This window comes from Mercurialis annua, linkage group LG7 (assembly GCF_937616625.2).
Source record: "Mercurialis annua linkage group LG7, ddMerAnnu1.2, whole genome shotgun sequence".
NCBI lineage: Eukaryota > Viridiplantae > Streptophyta > Magnoliopsida > Malpighiales > Euphorbiaceae > Mercurialis > Mercurialis annua.
Window position 1 is genome coordinate 8628201 of NC_065576.1, and position 16613 is coordinate 8644813.

General features: G+C 27.9%; 1 protein-coding gene across 1 annotated transcript; it reads left to right on the forward strand.

Moving 5' to 3' along the window:
- Nucleotides 1-12299: 12299 nt before the first annotated feature.
- On the forward strand, nt 12300-16605 carry LOC126657659 (uncharacterized). Its single transcript, XM_050352380.2, has 7 exons — nt 12300-12498; nt 12597-12714; nt 12801-12871; nt 14206-14493; nt 14635-14731; nt 15085-15193; nt 16349-16605. Exons 1-7 carry the CDS (start codon nt 12475-12477, stop codon nt 16425-16427), a joined length of 786 nt encoding a protein of 261 aa, XP_050208337.1. The 5' UTR covers nt 12300-12474; the 3' UTR covers nt 16428-16605.
- Nucleotides 16606-16613: the final 8 nt, after the last annotated feature.

The window sequence follows — 16613 nt, forward strand, 5'->3', positions numbered from 1 at the left end:
TGTGACGATGACTATGTTGAGTGCAATGGTTGAGAAAGAAATTGTCAAAGTGTTTATTTTGATCCCTATACTAATATGTTTTCAAAATTGAGTCCCTTTATTATAATTTATGTATATTAAGTCAATATTTTTAATTATATAGACGTTAGTTTCCACCGTCGTAAAAAGTTTTAACGTGTCAAATCAAACCGAAAAAGTTGATTAGAAACCAACTTTAATAAAAATAAAAAATAGATTAATTGCATTAATGATGTGTGAAGTACAAGCTTCACTTTAGTAACGAATGGATTTAGTACTTATAAAATTAAAAATACAGATAGTTAAATTTGAGAAAAAAAAGTAGTGGACTCAATCAGAAAAAGTATAACAGTATAAATTTTTCCAATTTTTTTTTGCAAAGATAATAGCGATGCAAACATATACTTATAAGGAAAAAGTATAAAAATGACCTTAATGTTATCATCAAGGCGTAAAAAGGATTCTAACGATGTTTTAGGCGCGAAAATGACTTTAATATTGCCACCGAGGTGCAAAAATAATTTATAATACCTTGAAAACAAAAATTTAAATTCTCTGTTAAATGGAGTTAAATTTCACCGTTAAACTGAGGATTATTTTTGCACCTTTTAAATCATTAGGATCATTTTTGCGTCTTGATAATAACGTTAGAGTCATTTTTTGCACTTTTTAAATCAGGTTAATAATCACCTATGGACCCTGACTTTTGGCCCATCTTACAATAAATCTCTTGAATCTAAAAAATGATAAGTAAACCCACTAAATTATGTGGCGGCACTTACCATGGCTCTTATGCCTCAAAAATGCCTCCATCGTCGTTTTTTGTCAATTGTCGTTCTAAAAAAAATCGGCGGTGGCACGTGAGCTGCCACGTCATAAAAATTCAAAAAAACTTTCAAACATCCAAAATACCCCTAAAACTATTAAAATCTAATTAAAAAAAATTAAAAAGTAAAATCACACCGAACCCAACAACTCAACCCCTACCCCCACTCACTAATTTCCACCACCGACTCCTACCGATCGCCGAATTAATTTTTTTTTCGGCGGTCTTCTCCGAGTTGTTCTTTCATGGTAGAATATGCTCTGTTCTTTAAAGGGAAGAACGGAAGCGATATGTTCTTCCATGGAATAACATTAAATTAGAAGATTAATTTCTCTACACTCCTTCTTCTTCTTCTTCTACTTTTTTTTCTTCTACTTCTTCAAGTTATCAATCATGGATTCAGGTAAGTTTTGCATTTAGTTTTCTCAAACAATCATCTACACAAGAAATTAATCTACTTAATTTATTAAAATTTGAGAGGTTTGTTGTTCTTTCTTTTAGAAAGGTTCGTTGTTCCTTATTTATGAAGTGTTTATCAGATGGTGGTTGAATCGGATGCTATGGCTGTAGTTTCTAATATTAAAAATAAGTTTGCGGGTGATTGGAGAAATTTGATCGAAATTTGATCAAAGATATATTTTTTTAGCGAAGTAGTTAATTTTTTATTTTTTTCACAAATAAATATGTGAATCATACAACATGTTATTTGTTCTATGTCAGATTATCGGATTTAGTTTTCAAATTTTTCTAAATTTCTTACAGATATATATGATCTACTAAAGTAGATCGATATTGCCGATATAATGAAAGCAGATCTTGGTCCATGGAGTCCCAAGAAAGGTATTTAACCAAATAGGATCGTCCAGTTCCTATAGAACCTATCACTAAAATACCTCTAGAGGGGGGTAGAGGTACGCGGAGCAAAAAGGTTTTCCATGAAATGGGTTCTTCTCCTTACATCAAATAATATCAATGCATATTTGCAGTAGAATGAGGAGCAAGAAACTATCAGAGAAGATTCAAACATTGATTTTTGATTGATTCTTCAAAGTTTGATAAAATAACTAAAATAATATATTTTTATTTTAGGCTTAATTATTTAAAAATACTCTATTTTTTATTTTTTTTCGTTTATAGCCTTTTTAAAATTTTCAATTTTAGTCTATTTTTTCAGTTGTAGCTATTTATCCAAATTACAGTGGAAAGAAGTTCAAGTATGTTGTTTAAGTTTCATAGTGTTCTAATTTGTATTTTTATTTTAATAAATTTAAAAAATAAAATAATATGAGAGGTTTATTTTGACTTTTCTTCACTCTAATTTTTAAAAAACTAGTTACAATTGAAAGTGAAAATTTAAAAATTGGCTAAATTGAAGATTTTAAAAAAGAAGCCATAAATAAAAAAATAAGAAAAAAGGTGAGTTATTTTTGGTGATTAGACCTTTATGTTATTGTATATGGAGATTAAATTTTAAAAACTCAAGCTTAAAGCCATTGTTTTGAGATGGTAGTTTTGACCTTTAAACCGGAAAACCACCTCCTTCGCTCTTTTTTCTTTTCTTTGTCTAAATAATAAAAGTTTATCTAGGTTGTCTTTTCAATAAAATTTCATTTTTCGATTTTTCTCTTACCGAAAGGTTGAAGAAACATATTTTTCAGAGGAGATGGTTTTTTGGGAGAGAAAATAATATCTTAGTTTTATCTAGTGGATTTCTTCAAAATTTAGAGTTTCTTTGGATTTTAAAAAAAATTAGTTTTTTTTTCAGAGAAGGTAGTCTTTTTTGTGTGGTTGAAAACCACCTTCCACCTTTAAGATGTGGTTTCTTCAATTTGTTGTGTTGGAGATTTTAGAAATTTTGCGGTTTATCTTTTTTTAAAGTTCGTGTTGGTGTTAAATAGGGATGCTTTTTAAATTTAATTTTGCTGATTTACTTTGAAAATGCAGATTAAGTTTGAAGAGCAAGCGGTTTCAAGGTATAATCGAGTGAGTGTTTTGGATTAAGACGCCGTACTCTTAAAAAAGAGCCTCGTGTTGGCAATGTTAGCGGGTTTCCGATTTAATCATTCTCCTTTGATTAATTTTTTGCTTATACTTTATAGTTTCATTTGTAATTTTTATTATCTTATTTAGGTTGCATTCGCAAAGATCATATGTTTAAATTTTTGTTATTCTATTATCATGTAAGCCTTTAATTTATCTATCTAATTTATAATTTTGAAAAAAAAAAACAGCCCCATAAATTTTCTAAGTTTGATTTCCTTCATCCCAAACACCTTTACTTTTTTTTAAGGCAATAAATTCCTTATTCAAAATTATAAAATGACTCACGAAAAATGGGCTATGAGGCTGCTATTATGGATCATACGCCATAGTGTCCATCCTCTTTCGGCCCATAAAATGTCACAATTTGAAAAAATATGAAATTTTTTATAGAGTTATTAAATCAAGAACATACTCTTAAATTTAGTTATGTCCATTACATTTTCATTTGGAAGACATGCTATTTTTTTTTTTGAAAGTTATGGTGATCGGAGCTATCAAAACCATGTAGGTGCTACGGTTGCAGAGAGCGAATGAGACGGACTGTAATTTTCCGACCTTCAATTACTGGTTATTTTCTATTCACTCGAATATATTTTTATCATTCCATAGTTCCTCCTCACAAACGTTCTTCCTTCCTATTTATCAAAAAGAAAAAAAGAAACTTGAAACTATTCAAACAATAGACAAAACAATTTTTTTTGGTATTATAACAATAATAATCTATATTATATTTTGGGTTAATTTCTAAAAAAATCATGAACTTTACACGAAGTTTCATTTTAATCATGACCTTTAAAAGTTGCCATTTAAAGGCACAAACTTTCATTTTGTTTCAAATCTATCATTTCAGTGTATTTTTATTGACTAAATTCTTCAATAAACCATTAATGAAAGACCCAAATTATAAATCGACATTAAATCTTATTATCTTTTAGTTAGAGTATATAGGATTAGGAATTTTTGGTTCGATAAAATACACCGGATTTTACTTTGGCGATAGATTTGAAACAAAATGAAAGTTCGTGCCTTTAAATGACAACTTTTAAAGTTCATGATTAAAATGAAATTTCGTGTAAAGTTCGTGATTTTTTTTTAGAAATTAACCCTTATATTTTTAAGTCTATTTTAATTTTATAATTATTTGAAAAATATTTTTTAAACTAAAGAGAATGAATAACTATTATTATTATATAATTTAAAGTACAAATAAAATAATTGTAAAATATTTTTTAAAATTTATTTTTTTTATTTATGAATCCATATTAAAATAGAAAATTAAAAATCAAATTGAACTTTAATAGAGTGACCTATTGGCTAAATCAATTGATAATAAAGGATATAAGTGAATTTGATCAAACGTTAAAATATTTTTTTTTTTGTAAAATGTGAAGAGAGGGGAGACTTGGTTATTTCTACCTTACCTCATGAGGAATAAATTTCGTCGTTGTGAGAGACTTAGTTATTATAATCTTACCTCACATGATGAAATTATTTGAAGAAAAGCATTAAGCGGTGCAAGAGGTGTACCTAGAAAGCGAAAATTATCTAGAGAGAGATAATATTTTTATTTCGATTTTAACATGGGACGGTGATTTTCAGCTTTTAACCGATATTATCATCTCTTAGCTTGTTTATTGCTTTTTTTTCTCTTTTTTTTTTAAATAAATTGTTATGTTCTTTGGAATTTTGTGTGATTTTCGTGAGTTGTGTTTGATAATTTGTGTTCTCTAAATCCTTGGATCATTCAAATTCTTTTAGCGTTTGTTCAAATTTCAGATTCAAGTTCTTGAAGTTTCAAATTGTTTTAATTGTTTGAAGTATAAAAGTAGCGGAATAAAAGATAAATAAAAATTTTGAGGTGCAATTGGTATCAGAGAATTATTAACACTTGAATTCTTTCTGAATATTTCACACCTGTAAACTTTGTGTCTTTCAATTTTTATGTTTGTTTTGTTTCTTTTTCATAAGTTGATTGTAGTGTTTCAGTTTGTTTTTTATTTTTTATAATTTGATCTACGATGTACTTTGACAATTTAAATTGTAATCCATTTTTTACCTTAATATATTATCCTTGGTTAAAACAAATCTTACCTCATGACAAATTTTAGCAATTATCCACAATAATTGTAAATTTGTTGGTGTCTACTATTGCACGTAAATGAAAACAAATATTGTTATGAAAGTGGATACACTGAAACAATATTTTTTTTTGGAAATATAAAAAGTAGAAGCGGGAAAGAAACGTGCAAATAATGAATTCATAGATATATATATTAACAAAAACAGAATTTTAAATATATCATAATTTATTTATAGATAAATATATTTATATAAATAAATTACTATATATTTATAATTTTTTTGGATCATTGAACTTAGCTTTATTTTAAAAATTATAACTCTTCATTTGATGGATTCATAAAAAAAACTCTTCATTTGATGATGATGATGATAACGTCGTTGACGTCGTGGAGGTCGACGGAGAACGAGCAGAAGTTAAAAGCCATCAGACAAATCTATAGATAGCACGCGGTGGTAATAGTTGTAATCTGTTCCTCGATTTTCAATTTTTTGTTATTTGATGAAGTATGGATAACGTCGTTAAGTGTCATCCCGTTAATTAGGCCATTTTCAAAATTAAATTAGTAAAAATGGTAGCGATGAAAATTATAAAAAGATGGCCAAAATTATTGTAATTAAATTTTAAAAATAATATATTATATAAATAATTCCATAAAATAATGAGAATTTTAATAATTGAGTCAATTTTTTTTTAGTTTAGAAACTAAATTGATTTCTTTCTACTAATGTTAGAGATTAAAGGTTTGTTTTAAATATTTAAGAAGGTTAAAATATATTTTATATAAAATTTATTACAGAGTTTAACTTGTACAATATATATATATATATATATATATATATATATATATATATATATATATATATATATATATATATATATATATATATATATATATATATATATATATATATATATATATATATATATACCTAATTAGCAAATAGGTTCAACGTACATATTGAATCCTCACGTTTGGTTTAGTTTTAAATTTAGACGCTAATGAATTTTTCTTCTTCGATGAAGGTACTTAAAGTTATAAAACAATTTCACATCAGACTCTCAAAATCGAAAATGTCACATATCTGTTGGTAACTGGCCAATGTGAATCATCAAACCTAATATGTTAGTGCTAAGTTGACTAGTCATTCAGGGATATGTAGCATTTTGAATTTAGAGGGTCTGGTATGAATTTTTTTATAACGTTAAATATTTCCTTCAAAAAAAATCATTAAAGTTCAAAGTTAAAACTAAATCAAATGAGAGGATCCAATATGTAAATTTAACTTTATTAATATATTTTTTTTTTGACAATCGAATAATCTTTCATTTATAATAAAGAGCAGTTACAGGTTTATGAATTCAGAAAGGGTATAACCGTTTCTAATGACCTGACATGGAACAAGATATAAACCTTAATTCACATATCGCCTTACAAAATAAAATCAAAATTACATAACTGTTCTAACACAATAAGATCCAATCTTTTTCTGTCTAACAGAAGACTCACAAACTCTTCATAAAAAACAACAAATCTATCATATAGAAAAGGCTTAATTTCTTAAAAAACCCACACCTTTCACTTTTTTTTCGTTTATACCCTGATCTTGTAAAAATAACATTTGTACCCAATTTTGGATTTTTATGTTTCATCCCTACCCAAAAGCATTAAATTGTACTCTTTTCATTTAGAAAAGAGTTAAAACATACTTTTTTCTATTTTTAAAAATACAAATAAATTCTTAAACTTAAAAAATGATCAAATATATTCAAATAATTAATTAATTTTTTTAATTATATAAAAAAATTAAAAAAATTATTATTAATTTTAATTTTTTTGTCAGAAATATTTTTTAAAAAAATTAAAAAAAATAAAAAAATAAACAAAAAATTCGGAATTATTTTTTAAAAAAATTAAAAAAAATTTTATTTTTTATTTTTTTGAAGAAGATGATATTTTTGTACTATTAATAATTTTAATATCTAATTAGTATATAAGTTAAAAATGAAGGATTGTTTTAAACTCTTTTTCAAATGAAAATAGTACAATTTAATGTTTTTGGGTAGAGATGAAACATAAAAACCCAAAATTAGGTACAAATGGTGTTTTTACAAGATCAGGGTATAAACGAAAAAAAACATGCAAGGTGGTTTTTTTTTAAGGAATTAAGCCTATAGAAAAAACAGCAAAATTTTCAAAAAAGAAAGACAATCGCTGTAAAATAATTATAAAAAAAACTAATACAACCAGTAACGATTTCATCTTTAATCTTGGAAGGTCTTGATCCATCTCTAATTTTTTATTTGTATATATATTGAAATTGATGCGTCTCGTCGATAGATTTACCAACCAAAATGAAAAAGATGAAAAGGAATCGGTCATTTATTTTATTTTAAAGTAATACAAAAATGGCTACCGCTAACGGTAAAAATAAACTATTGATGGCAGCCGAAGCGAAAAATAAAAAGAGAAACGCTTGACGGTCTATTTAACTTTATTAATATCTTAAGCAATGGGGGTGGGGTCTATGAGAAATGCAAAAATAGCAAGTCACGAGCGAAAGAAAGAAAAGGATCGGCCCGTGACTCGTAATATGTATTACTATTATGACTCTTCTTTTGTCTACTTTTGCTATTTATCCAATTCACATGCACACTGTTTTTGCTCATCTCACTACTTGACAATTCTAGTACATCCTTTTTTATTTTTTTCTCTTTATTTTCCCTTCAATTTTTTTAGCTTTACTGTATTTTTCCCTTTTTAGTACTATTTAATTCATTTATATGAAAATAGATTTAATATTTTATCTTATCAACATTAAGCAAATAATTTTAGGTTTTATGAAGATTATAAAATAATACAAACACATCATTATTATGAGATTTTAGATATCCTGTCAAAATAATAAATTACATGAGATTTGAATTTAAAAAGAACATTGAATTAAAAAATTAAAGGGAAAACGGTGGCAAGAATTATGTGGCAATTTTGGCATTTCATTGTTTTTATACTTTAATGTGTTTTTATATTAATATATTTTATTTAATCATTGAAACGAAATCCTCAATGCACCCTACATTTACCCATTTTGTGAGTTCCTATACTTCTGATATATAGATATTTGAACTTGTCGTCACAAAATAAAATGCGTTTACTTCATATGCGTTTAGTAAGACTATGACAAATTTTTACTCATTTTTATACTTTAACATTGTTAAAATCTAGTTTTTATATTTTAGTTTTTGTCGATATTAAGTTTTTTTAATTATTTTTTGTATATTTTTAGGTTGCTTTGTTTTGTTTTGTTTTTCATATTATTTATCTAGACAAAATGATTGATAGTATATATATATAAATGTTTAGATAAAATAAATTATAAATTCTATTAAACTAATAATAACTTATGCTAAATTTGAGAATATTAATTTTCAAACTTTGTATTTAAACATATATCCCATTCAGTTATTTTAAGATTGAAAATTTCAATAATTTTTCTAAGTAATGAGTTATTTTAGTTTTTAATTTAAACTAAAATTTAGTTTCACTTTTATTTATAATTTAATAAAGCAACATATTTTTCTAAATATGTTTGGAAAATAGAAATATATTAAACAATGCATTATACTTTAAATTTTAATAATCTATCAGAACGAATGCAGGGACCCAAATGTATATTTTGAATAATTCAAAATGAAACTTGAAGCAGCAAGGTGTGGGGGTAGGATTTCAAGGATCTTCATGAATAAATGGCCATTTACTTGAACCTTAAATGCTGACCCATTAGCCCCATACTAATTAATAAAATAAAACTAATTAATTAATAAAATACAACTTTATATATATATATATATATATATATATATATATATGTCATTTGATGAATAGTATTATAGTATGTTTTATATTTAATCAGTTAAACTTTAATATAATTTTCATCATTTAATATAATACATATTAAATAAAGAAAATTTCCGAATAAAAAATCAACAAGACTTTTAAATTGGCGTCTTAAAATTAAATAAGTGCATTTTAATTTTTTGAGTCAATTAGATCTAAAATTTATATTTTTAGGTCAAATAAATCACTTGAATCAATTCTAAATTTACATTTCGGGGTCAAATAAGTTCACATTTAAGGTGTATAATTTTAGAATTATTTGACCTAAATTAAGAGTTTTAGGTTTAGTTAACCTAAAAAGTTAAAATAGATTTGTTTGATCCCCAAAATATAAGTTTTTAGTCTAATTAACCCCAAAAATTAAAATATACTTATTTGATTTTAAATCACCAGTTTGAAGGCCGCATGGATATTTTGTTCGAAAATTTTGGCAATAGTAAAACTGCAAACAAAAATTATAATCACAAAATAAAAAAAAGTAAGACCCAAAAATATAGAAGCATGGTACAAGTAACGTACGTTGATAAATAATAAATTGGTTAGTCCAATAATGCAAACAGGACAACCCAACAATTTTAAAATCGGGGACAAGAGTTGGTATGCTTGTTGAGTGAGGTTGTTGTTGTAGGGACATGACTTGCACAAATAATACATCTTTCTCCTATTAATTAGTTAATACCGAGGGAGTGAGCATTCGATCAGTTCGATTAAAATTAAATTAAAATCCGCTAAAGTGATCAAATAAAATTCTTCCAAGCTCAAACTCAAAACTATAAATAACTAAATTTAAATTAAGAAAATTCACAATATTTAATTAACAAAATCTCACACAACTAGATTTTTACTATTTGTACAAATAAATGGAGGAGCTATAGAAGGAGAGTGATGAGATTGTGGGGCAAAGGAATCCTTGCAAATTTTGTTTTGGTTTAGATTGGCCCCCTTTTAAAGATTTGATCTACATAAAGTACAGTATTTCTCACAGAACAAATTTAATTAGATCCACTTTTTTTTTCATATCCATATTTTGGATATAGAATCTGATTTTTGCCTAGTTTAAAAAAAGGATTTTGCTTTTACAAGTGAAATTAGAATGAAAAAAAGATCTTTAACATAAGGCGCAAGTGAGATGATGAGACGCTTTTTTGAATTAATTGAGATTGTAGATTCAAACCGTATGCATGTATACAGTCATTCAAATTTGAAGTTAGAATTTTACTCACGCAAGTAAATCTATACGGCTTGAACGAGGATTAGTCTGAACGTGGAAAATTTAAAAATGTCGTCTCATAGTTGAAACCCGTTGAGAACACTTCATGTACTCTATAAGAAAATGAAAATAAAAAGTCTCTCAAAATATAAATTATATGTTAGCAGTTCTTGTGTATTGCTAAAATGATATTTTACTCAAGAGCAAAAATGTCATTTTTGTTTCTAAATAATATCATCTAATCTCCTTTCATGAATATTTTTTAATAGATCTTACTATTTTTTATAAATATATTAATTGAGCTGATTTAAATTATTACTTATTAAAATTTGATATTTAATATTCGGTCAAACTTATTTAAAAATTAAATATTCAGTTTTAATGGTTTAAAATAACCATAAAGCAGAGTGGGTGGCGTAAAAAAACACGCGACCAAGTAATAGAAATATATTTTTAATTATTTGCTTGGAGTTTTATTTTGTATTTTATGAGTATAATTTCTATTTAATCTTTGATCAAATTATATTTCTATTTTTCTATAAATAAAATATTCGTTATTGCATAATTAAAAAAAGGAATTAATACAATTTGATTATGAAAATTACAAAAATATGAAATTTTATTTGATTGTTGCTAAAAATAAAACAAAACAATCTCATATTTTAAACTTCGAATCCGTATTCATAAATTAAAAAAATGAAATATGTCTTTGATATATTAAAAAAACCGAACTATAAATTTAAAACCTAAAATAATAAATTTAGAAAAGTTTAGGTAGTGATTATTGAAAGGAAAAGGTCAAAAGTATAAAAAAGCCTCGTAGTTTATTAAAAAGTACAAAACAACCCTCGTAATTTTTTAAAAAGTACAAAACAACCCTCGTAATTTTTTAAAAAGTACAAAACTACCCTTTAGCTTTTTAGGTACAAATCAACCCTCTAATTTTTTTTAACAAAAAAGACCTTCCGACCAAAACTCCGTTAACTAGTGATGTGGCATGTAAAAAACAATTTAAAAAAATTCTTAATGTTTAAAAACCTTACCAATTTTATATTTATAATTTTTTTAGCATATTTCACCCTCTTTTTCATTTAAATGTCAATAATTGAATAATATTTAAAATTAAAATATTTATTAAAATAAATCAAAACACAATTAAACGAATCGAAACCTAATTAAACACTTCGAAACCCAATTAAATCAATTGAAACCTAATTAAACACTTCCGAAACCTGATTAAATTAATTGAAACCTAATTAAACATTTCAAAACACAATTAAACTAATCGAAACACATCGAAATCCAACCAAAATTTAATTATTATTTTTTAATTTTTTTTTAAAACCTCATACGGAGGAGAATTCTCTGATTGCCAGCCGAACAAATCTCCTTTAGCGGCCTGTTCTTCATGAAGAACGTACCGTCATTTGTCTATTCTTGAAAAATAAATCTACTAATAGACCTGTAGATCTGTTCATATAGACTGTTCATGAAGAATACACCATTACTGGACTGTTCTTGAAAAATAAATATACTAACAGACCTGCATATATGTTCATCATGAGCAGACCTTCGTAGTTTGTTCATGAAGAAAATCGCCGGAGGAGAATTCTCCGGCCGGCGACCGGAGATTTCTCCTTCGTGTGTGGTTTAAAATAATAATAATTAAATTTTAATTAGGTTTTGATGTGTTTAATTAGATTTTGATCGGTTTGATTGAGTTTCAATATATTTAATTATTTTAAACACATCAAAAACCAATTAAACTACTAAAAAATCAATTATTATTCTTAATTGTGTTTCAAAGTGTTTAATTAGGTTTCGATTGATTTAATCGGATTTCAGTTGTTTTAATGAATTTTGATTGGTTTTAATTTATAATTTTATTAAATTATAGATATTTAAATAAAAAAAGAGTGAAAATAGTTAAAAAAACTATAAATATAAAATTGGTAAGTATTAGTAAATATTAAGGCTGTTTTTAATTTTTTTTCCTATGTGCCACGTCATCAGTTAATTGAGATTTTGGATGCAAGAGTTTTTTTGTTCAATTTTAAAAGTTTGAGGGTCGATATATATCCAAAATAAGTTAAAGAGCTGTTTTATACTTTCTAAAAAAAATTCAGGGATTGTTTTATACCTTCAGCCAAAAGAAAATAAAGAGTGCAGAAGATAAGGGCAGTTGGGTAAAATAAAGAGGAAAACATAAGGTTGGGGCAGTAGTAATGAGATCAAAAATGTCATGATCAGCAGCTTTTCTGATAAATTTATAAACTTTTTTATTTCTCTCTATATTATAACCAACACGCTCACTGAGTCTGAGTCACTCACTCACTCACTCGTCCACCCACATCACATGCATTATCTTTCTATCCCTCTCTTTCAATTCCCATTCTCCAATGGCTGCTATTTCTTTCGACCAGGTTCGATTTAATCTCTCTTTTTTTTCATGAATTTTGCTGCATTTTGTACTTGTTTTGATTCTTGAACAAATGGGTTTTCGATTTGGGTATCAATGCAGGGAATTGAAAGTTGCGGTGGTGGTGGGGATCTGCCGGTTGTTGTTGGTGCTGCTAATTCTTGTTTTCAGATATTAAATCCCAGTTTTGATGATGACCTTAAAAACCAATGTACTCTAGGTAATGCATTTCTGTGTTGTTGATTAAGATTTAGTTTTGTAAATTGGTTGTGTTGGTTAATTGATTGTGTTTGATTGTATTCTCAGATGTTGTGCCTATTCTTTTTGAGGATGCTTCTTTTCCAATTCAACATAATTGCTCCTTTCACACTTCAAATGTAAGTTTTCTATTTTTTGATTTTGTTAATTTAAATTTTTTGTTTGTTTGGTTGAGTTTTTTTTGGTTAGAATTCTTTTTAACGAAAAAACATTCTAAATAACCAATTGAGTTGGAGCAAATTAACAAAATATTTTACAAACCTGTATGTCTTGCTTGTCAATCAATGTTTATGTTGCCTATTCATTCAACCTTAATTTCTTTTTTATGTTTTTAATTTTTTTAAAAGGAATTCCTACCTCTGCAATTTATAATTTTAAGCACTTTAGCTACTATGCCATGCCAGGGATACATGTAAGAAACTCATAATCAAATGAAGTCATATCTTACGATAACATTTACGGTTAGCGGAAATCTGCTCCCGAAGCATACTGTTTCTATTGTTTTGGCATAGTACCAATTATTGGTCTCACAAGCTGACCAAGGAGTACAATAGTTGATTTAACTTATATATAGCTTTGCAACTACTGTTTGACTCCCTCAAACCCTGTTTCCAGTTGCAATTAGCTAGGAGAAATGCTAATATTCATATCGGCGCTATTAAAATAAATGGGGGTCGCATGTCAATTTAAAGTTAAAGCATTTTAAATATGAACATGCAGATGCACCATGACAATCCTAATGTCTTTATTGTTTCCTTACCATGCAAATAGGCTATAGTTTCTCTGACTAAACTATGGTTATTTCTGTTCCAAGTTTGCTGCTACTGCCATACAGTAACTTCTTTTAGGAAGGCGATCACGTTTCTTATGTTTGCAAGAACAAATGTTCCTTTTGTCAATCTTTAGAGTTTCCTGTAGCTGATCAAATATCCATAAGTTGAAGTTAGTATGATGAAATAATTTTCAGAATCATAATTTACATTTTACAGTATACTTGGCAATCATGTAAAAGCATCTAATGGGACTAGACTTCTTGCTATCCGTGTCTACTATTTTGCAAGAAACAAAATGGCATCCCCACCAGTCATCTTCCTCTTATATCCCTCTCTTTTAGTTTTATGTTTTCTTTTAAAGAGGCTAAAGAGGCTGATTTTGTATGAAGCAACCTTCTGAATACTAATTATGAGAGCTCAATCTTATAATTGTGCCTAATCTTTGTGACTAAATATGAAATTAGTATATGGAGATTCCTAGACCCTTTTTATTCCCACATCAAATGAATAGGTGATAAATAGATGTACTTAGTCCAACTTTGCGCTGATTATTCATCTGGTCATTCCCAGTGAGTGCTTGTTAGATTTAATGGGAATTTAGTTGTTCTTAAGACTTGCATTCTGTCACACGTCCATTAACCTTTTCCTCTTTTTTTTCTTTCTTTTTTTTACTTTTGCAGGGCCAAGATCTCTATAGTATTTCAATGTTGTCCGAGGAAGATAAAACCAATCCAATTTGTACATCACAATTAGCCTTTTTAAGCTTTGTCGAACTTCCTGTTTCACCAAAAAAACAGATGTGTTTAGACCCACAACTGAAATGCCAGAACTTCATTGGTTTACAAATGGAAAGTCCAGATGCTTATTCGCCATGTATTGTTGATATAGATATTGAGATGGAAAATTGTGAAAAAGTGAAAGCCGTTGATGAAACTATTGGAAGTACAAAAACGGAAGGTCTGCTAACAGTAAGTCCTTCTTCCCTATTGTGTAAAGAACAGTATGAAGGATTCTTAAATACCAATCATTGAAAGTAAATAACAAAAGACTTATGTTAGATGCCAAATTTTTTAAAGTTCGGTTGTCATTTGAATTACGTCATTTTGCAGGGGGTACTGCAGAGACAAGCAAGCATAAAAACACGTGGAAGATTGATGCAACTTTTGACAGATCATAGCTCAACTTTGATGAATTTGATTTCTAAACGTATGTAAGCATTATATACTACTTGCCATGTGCAAATCTAGATATGTTGCAATAATCTGGCAGAAAATTTGCTTTTAAAGAATGTTTGCTACAGAAGCAGTTTTTCTTTTATGCTGAATCTCTACAATGATTTTGTCACAAATGCGCCTTCCAAAAAGTGTGTTTTTGTAATTGTATGTTCTGCATAACCCAGGCTTTCTTTGTTATCCTGATATTAACCAGTTTGTGTATAAAAACCATCACATTGTTTATTGTTTGCAAGTTTATTTGAAGTCTTTTTTTGATTAGTAAAAAGCATATATATTTTATCTGCATCTACTAAAATAAGCCTTTTGCTGAATTTTTTTCAACAGAGAAGTCATTCAATGAAAGGGTTCATGATGTGCCAAATAACAGATGGAGAAAATACAAGCGTGCAGCATCTTTTGATTCACGGAAAGTTGTTCTTTTTTTCTCAATCTTGTAAGTTTCTTGCTTCACAAGGAATTAGAGACAAGTAAATGGCCTTCTCTTTTATTTTTAAATATTTTTCTATTCGATTGTCTTTTATTGTTGTTTATTTCTCCCAATTATTTAAACCACCATTAGTTAGACTAGGCTCTTAAGTCACCATCACTGCTTCGTGCATTCACAGTGAGAAGGTTCAGCATTAAGCAACTTACGATTTTTCCCTGATAGGCTGACACTAGCTATGGTTGTTATCATGTTGTCCTGTTGGTTAACAGATATCTTATCATGGGATGTGCCTATATATGTAAGCGAAGTACAATGCAAGGCTGCAATCTTTTATGAGAAATTATTGGTATGAGGAATGGGGATATATATCATCTTACAAATAAGGTTTCATTAAATAAGTTTTCATTAAATAAGGTAGTGAAGATTTAATACTTGCTAGTGTGTCCTTTGGATGAAACCTGATTGAATTGGCTCATTAGCATTCTGTTTAATGGAATCTTGCACCTTTTCGTGACGGCTTGAGCCTGAGATTACATATTAGTTCTATTATTATAAGATTACGCCATTAGATTACACTATATAGTATTGCACATCGAGTCTATCATTTAGGCTATTATTCCTCATATTATAGATGAAGCAAGGCTAACCTGCAAATAGAGCACTTCATCTCAGCTGGCTGTCCTGCAATATATGATCTGACCATTTGATATCATGTACTCTTTCATCTCTAATGTGCCTGCTACAATCAGGGGTGTGCAGAAATCAAACCAAACCAAACCGAATTCAAGATTATAACAATCAGTTTTTAGCTAGGCTAGGTTTTAGTAGTACATTTTCTATAAGTGGAAATTGAATCGAAAAAATGGCCCAACCTTTAATCTTCTATTTCATTCGTAGTCTAACTGAACCGACTGGTTCAATTTGAAAATTCTTATAAATTTGGTTGGTTCGTGTGTAAAATAGAAAATCAAATCCTAGTTTGATTCGGTTCGGTTTAGTTCGGTTTGAACCACATGCACACCTCTAAACTACAACTGTGTGGGATGATACACACTAAGATGGCGTCCAAAAATAGAAACAGAAAGATGGTGAAGAGGGAGTCATTTTATGTTTTTGTAAATCATGCTTACCATGTTTGGTTTTGTTAAATTATTGATGCAGGTCAAGTTTGGGGACGCTGATACTGATTTATCTTACGCTGAGAGTTAGACAAACTGCCGATGGCTATGTTAACATCTAACGGTGTGGCTTTCGGTGCATGATTGAAGCAGTTTTTCTGAAATTTGTAACTAAGAATTTCTGTTGAGGCCTTCAGTTTGTTCCATCATTTATTCCCACTCTGTAAATAACTTCTTCCAGTTTCTACCATTTGTATTTCCTTTGTTCTTTTTAGCAATGTTCCCACTCAGTTTTTCGCATACCCGAG